The 6,281-nt window shown below is 34.0% G+C and overlaps 1 protein-coding gene across 11 annotated transcripts; it reads left to right on the forward strand.

The window, feature by feature from the left end:
• On the forward strand, positions 335-5,547 carry LOC107643684 (acyl-coenzyme A thioesterase 8-like). 11 transcript variants are annotated; one of them, XM_021124065.1, is made up of 13 exons: positions 335-450; positions 836-955; positions 1,307-1,477; positions 1,854-1,946; positions 2,478-2,586; positions 2,743-2,805; positions 2,887-2,942; positions 3,056-3,160; positions 3,237-3,292; positions 3,376-3,488; positions 3,804-3,944; positions 4,424-4,462; positions 4,977-5,547. In XM_021124065.1, the coding sequence occupies exons 4-11, from the start codon at positions 1,942-1,944 to the stop codon at positions 3,891-3,893; spliced, it is 597 nt and encodes a 198-aa protein (XP_020979724.1). In that variant the 5' UTR covers positions 335-450; positions 836-955; positions 1,307-1,477; positions 1,854-1,941; the 3' UTR covers positions 3,894-3,944; positions 4,424-4,462; positions 4,977-5,547. The 11 variants fall into 11 exon arrangements, with proteins under 11 accessions (XP_020979724.1, XP_020979730.1, XP_020979721.1 ...); XM_021124071.1 differs by lacking the exon at positions 4,424-4,462 and adding an exon at positions 3,682-3,721 and having other exon boundaries at positions 1,307-1,946; XM_021124062.1 differs by having other exon boundaries at positions 1,307-1,946.

Genomic DNA, 6,281 nt, shown 5'->3' on the forward strand with positions numbered 1-6,281 from the left:
TCGTAATTAATTGGTAGTTAACGGCGTTTTTTTTTTCCTTCTGGCAGTTTTAAACGCCATTATCAATTTGTATAAAATGCTCAACCCTAAATTAACCCATCATTACTGTGTTGAACTTGAAATGCTGCCAGTGTGAGAGAAATCTTGAAGCTCTGCCACTGCGATCTCCTCTGTCACGATCTCTCCTCCGACGACTCCTCTCTCCAGCGACGGTCTCCTCCGGCAACGTCTCCTCCAGCGGCGTCTCCTCCAGCAACGACCTCCTTCTGTGACGTCTGCTCCAGTGATGGTCTCCTTCGGTGACGTCTCCTCTTGCGACTTCTCCTCCAGTGACGTCTCTTCCAGCGGCTTCTCCTCCAGCGATGATCTCCTCCTGTGGCATTCTCCTACGCCAGCAATCTCGTCAATCAAGCTATTGAGCTGTGAGTTTCTCTTCCGGCAGACTCACAAGTAGGTTCTTCTCTCTCTTTGCCTTTGTTCTCTTGAAAATATTTCATTCTAATCGATGGTCTTTGGCTTGCCTTAGATTAGATGAACAAATTTAATTAAAATTGGTTTGAATCTCAATATAGTAGTCAAAATGTTTCTCGTTCTTTATTCTCAGCATGTATGTGCTCTATTTTGTTGTTCAATTTTCATAAAAGAAAAGAGGAAAACACTCTTTGTAATTATTATATTCTTGTGATTTGCTATAAAATTATACCATTGCTTTACTTTTCTGGATGAGTTATGATTTGAGTACGACAGAATACTCTTAAAATTAACTTTCTAAGAGATTATATTTAGTTCATTAAACTATAGCAATTTCTCATGTTAGTATACTCATCTTTGTCAGGGCTTTGTCCTGTCTGATCCAAAGAATAGGATGTTCCTTTGTAGTTTCCTCATTGTGATATCATTGGTTTGTGGTGCTTATTTAGTTGGCAATGCATTCACCACCAAGGAGTATAAACAAGTAAGTACGAATTTCTATTCCAAACTTCTAACTCTGAAATCTGAATTGCTAGACAGAAAGAGAGAAGATTGTTATAGCTTAACTTTTTGTTGTATCTTACACATTATGTCTCTGAAAAGTCTCAAAATAAAATTTTAGTCATTGCTGTCTTATACTCTATCTCTAGTGTTTCTATCCTTCAATCTTTCTATGATGGCTTCATTCATGTACTAATAAATAGTCATAATCTCCATGGATGCAAATATCGTTTACCTTATTTTTATTATATAGAGTCTTCTCTCCTTTCTCCCCTGTCTCCTGCACTTTGAAGTTTGAACCCAACTCTTATATATTTTCTTCTTCTTCTCCTAGGCGAAGGACACCTTCAAAGTTCCCTTCAAATCTGAAGGGAAGGGAAACTTCAGAACAGTGAGCTTCAAGTTCAAAGCAGTTGCACCAAGAACAAGACTCACATTCTACAACTCCTTTTACCATACCAGAATTTATGATTATGGATCTCTCTGTGGCCCTGTTCTTGACCAGGTTATAGTGTTCCCTGTCACCTAAGTTATTAAACCATTAATGTAGTACTTAGTAACTATGATTTTTGCAAGTTACTTGAGCCTGTCTTTTGTATAATTACACGAGACTATACCACTCATTTACTCTAGTTTGCTGAGCACAAGACACCAATTTTAATTTCTGTTCATTACAAAATTTGGCTCAAGAGTTTGAAAATAAAATTTTTAATCATGGGAGTTGAATGTTCATGAAATAATTAAGTAGTATATTTTAGTTTTTGATTGTTACCATGTGTTATTGGAAATCATGAGTTTCAATAAGCATGCATTTGTTTCATGCCAACATTCTGATCAATGCAACTTTTTCCCCTTCTTTTTTCTTTATTTGTTTGTTCCAGGTTTTGGGGTTGTAGCTTCTTGTAGTACAGGAAAAAAGAGGTAGATTCTATGTAATTGGCTACTAGAAGTTACCTTCTAGAGTTGTCGATGCGGTATGCAGTACAGGAGATTTTTGCAGCATGGTTATTGTAACATGGTTATTGGCTACTGGAAGTTACCTACTGAAGTTATTGTAAAATGGTTTTGTACCTGCAGGGTGAGGAGATTTTTGCAGCAGCTATTAGAGAAGTAAAAGAAGAGACAGGACTGAGTATCTAAGTAAATGTGACCAGTTTTTTTTATTGATCATAAGTTCGTAACAACTGTTTCATATGGTCCATCTTTTTTATTTGTTCAGGTTGATACAGAATTTGTAGAAATACTAGCATTCAGGTGTGAATCTTCTAACTTTTGTATGGAATTTAATCCTGATATATCGTTGTGACATTGTATTTATTTATTGTATTAACTAATTTAAAAACACAATATGTATGTATGATTTTCACTAAAATTCTAACTCTATTTTCGATATATTAAGCACAAAAGAGGCATATTAATGATTTTCTTAGGAGGAATTTGAATTTTCAATGATTGAACAAAAATCATTAATCACTATCACCAAGTCCTGTTTTTCTATTTTTCAGGGAAGTGCAGAATTCATTCTTTGGGAAATCAGATTTGTCATTTCTTTGCATCTTGCGCCCTCTTTCTGTTGAGATCAAAAAGCAAGAATTGGAAATTGAAGCAGCTCAGGTACTTTTGTTTGATGATTTCACATCATTCTTCTATTTATTTTGTTCACCCAACGTAACTTTTCAGCAACTGATACTATGAGTATGAGATGATAGAAGGAGAAATATCCAAAAGATGAACCTAGTGGTGCTAATAAGTTATTTTCTTAATATACAGAAAGAAGAATTAGGTTTTGACCACCAGGAGGTAGCCATGCCATCTGTGCCTCCACCAGATAAGGTAAGTTACATGGTTATTTATATTAATTAAGATTTAAGAATGAAAATGTGTTGCTGATTTCAGATTATTAATTGTTTCTAGCTTTTGTCAATGGAGGAGCTACGGGAGAGACGCCTTATTGACCCTCGTCTTCCAAAGTAAGATTTTGGGGGGTGCAATGTGTTGTTAAAGAATATGTATAAGATTCTATTTAGAGAACATTCATGTATCTAAAGCTAAGGATCTCTGATGACTAAGTTTGTTGCTTCAGAACTTATCGGAACAAAATTGCTACAACTAAATTCACCCCTTGGCCAATAGAGATACGGTTCTGTGAACCTACTACTTCAACAAATCAGACCAAATCTCCTCCCAGGTAATACTTTGCAGGGGAAAAGAAGGGTAGATCGATGCTTTACCTTTTTTAATACTTTTTTAAATGTTTTATGCAGTTTGAATTTTTGGTTTAGAGCAAGGGAAAAACTTTCAGATGATCAGCCTTGCATAGGTACATTATCTTGTATCAGCTTTTTATTTCTTTTACTCTACATGTTAATGTTGTTATTGCCTAAAGTCTTGTACTTATCTCAGTATGCCAAACCATATTCAATTCTGGAAGTGAAGACTACTCACAACAAAAAGAAGAAAAGCACGTGGATTTAATTAAAAGTTTGAAATCTAGCATGGACAACTTGAATAAGGAGGTAACATTTTAGGAACTATTATTTGTAACTACTCTTTCTTTATTCATCTATACTTCTAAATGTAGTAAATTTATTTTCTAGTATCATGCGAAAGGTAACATGGATAGCATTTTCATTTTCCTTATATTCGAGTTGTGACTTTTATTGTTGTGTCTGGTGTAAATGTGATCTAAATTTTGTTTTCTTATTGTAGTTGGAAAAGATGAAAAAAGAGAATTCAACTCCTTCATGAAGTAAATAACTCATTTTCATTGATTGCCGTGAAACATGTCTTTTTCTTTATTCAGATTCTTATGAATTTTATCCGTTGCTCAGGCTAATCAAGAATGGGGAAATATATTCCGTGTTCAAGGAAATATCTGTCACTGGCAATGCATTAGAAAGGGTTCTTGCTTTGGAGATTGAGCTTGCTGAAGCATTGCAGGCCAAGAAGAAATCAAGCATGCAATTTCAGAGGTACACCTTCCTTTTGGAGCAGTAATTAGATTTTGGTACATATAGATTCTAATTTTGGAAGCACTTCACTTAAATTTACCATTTTCTTTGTTCTCGGTTAAAATTTGATGACTGGTTAGAATCTAAATTCTGATATGCATCATCTTTTTTACTCTTTGAAATGAAGTAATGATCTTTTTCTTGTTTTAGCTATCAATTGCATTTTAAAACAAGTACTTTGCTGATTGAATTAAACAATCTCCAAGAGATGTTAACACTGTTGTTTTGCACAATTAATTAATGTAGAAGAGTTTTATACTAAATCTAATTAAGAGTCACTTTTATCTACGTGGCAGTTCCTAAATTAATGGAGCAAATCATAATCCCACTACGTACTTATTCCAAATTAAAAGCTCCTTATGAATAATTGCTTGGTTTATATTCTTATTTATTTCATCATCATACTAATTTCTTATAGTGTTTGATTTTGTATGTTATAGATTCAAGTGTCCTTTTGGTGAATGAAGCAATGCAATTAAGTACGTACCATGAGGAGGATATATGTAGTGGTCTTATTTGTTTATTTTATTTGTTAGTTTGACTCCACTTACATTTGTTAAAATATGTGCTTAGTCATACAATATTACATCTTCTTAACTAGATGAAAGAGATGCCAACTACTCATAATGATAGTAACTTTACTCAAGAATTTGACAAGCTTTTCGAAATGATTGAATTATTAGTAACACCTTAGATTTGAACAATTTAAAATTCATTGCTACAAGTAAAAACAAATTTAGTTAAGAATGCCTTATTTTTCACGGTTGAATTAGATTATTGTATGGCATGGGAAGCAATGTCACAAAGTTGGAATAATGGTTTCTTAAATTTAATAACACATTAACGGTTCATATCTAAATTGAGTCTGTTTTTATTATTAGCAGCAATTGAACTTGAGATTAACTAAGGGTTACAAATAGTACAGCAGCTTGTTTTATATACTGATATGACAAATCTGGAATTGGTTAAGGGACATTTTTCTACTGCATGCAGGTTCTGGATTTCAGCCTTCATCCTCAAGAACATAAGTCTGTGTCTTATAACACGATATACCACTCAATTAGGCAAGTTTCTTCAATCTTTTATTCCCTCTGATTCTTTTTAGCTGTCACTGTTGCTTTTTGGTACATCATTGATCAATTGACATTGGTCCAAGTAATATAAATAACATATAAATGGAAATGGAGAGAATATTATTGACTGTTGATAACTCAATGTAACTCATCCAGTAGGTTAAAAATGACACCAAGTAGTGTTTTAATTAAGCTCTCAGATCTAAAATTCCATCCGAAGACGTGAAGTTCCATCGAGTTTGCTGTCGCAGAAGGAGGAAACTTTTGGCCTCCAAATCTTATTCATCATCACTTAGCTAAGCTACTTGTCTTGTATATTCATATTCTAAGTAGTAAAAACAGCACTTATTAGATGGTTTAAATACATTATTAGTCTTGACTGATTAGTGCTTATTGCAATGCTTGTATTTTGGTAAGTTTAGTAAGACAAGGTTTTGTATAGGAGTTATTACTTTTGATTTTCAATAATAAAAAATTATATATTATATTAATATTTTGTTTTTGAGTTATATCATATTTCATTTATGGATTATGATTTTTTGCTATTGTGAAATTTTAATCACAAAATTATTTATTTAACACGATAAAAATGATGGTAAAAATTGTTAAAAACAACGATAAAAAATGTCACTATCAGGGTAAAACGGCGGTTCAAAAATGCCATTTTAACCAACCAAAACGCTACTGTCAGGGTAAAAATGGTGGTTCAAAAATGCCGTTTTAACCAACCAAAACGCCACTCTGTCAGAGTAATGATGGCGGTTCAAACCGCCATTTTATCCTATCCAAAAACCGCCATTTTAACCTGGAAATAACGGCGGTTTGAACTGCCATTTTAACCAACTAAAACGCCACTCTGTCAGGGTAATAATGGCGGTTTAAACCGCCGCTTTAACCAATCCAAAAACCGCCATTTTAACCCTGGAAATAACGGCGGTTTGAACCGCCGTTTTAACCTATTCAAAAACTGCCGTTTTAACCCAGGAAATTGTGGCGGTTTTCAGAAAACCGCCGTAATAACCAAAATGGCGCCCAGAATTACGTTACTTTATGAAACCGCCATTATTGGTAATAATGGCGGTTCAAATCGCCGTCAATACCAAACAAAACTACCGTTTTTACCAGAATTTTTTGTAGTGTTAAACGCCAGCTTTGGTACCAGTTTGGGGGTTTAACTCCAATTCTGGTGCCAGTTTGGGCATTTTACGCGAAGATGCTTTAGGAT

The sequence above is a fragment of the Arachis ipaensis genome, chromosome B05 (genome assembly GCF_000816755.2).
Source record: "Arachis ipaensis cultivar K30076 chromosome B05, Araip1.1, whole genome shotgun sequence".
Lineage (NCBI taxonomy): Eukaryota > Viridiplantae > Streptophyta > Magnoliopsida > Fabales > Fabaceae > Arachis > Arachis ipaensis.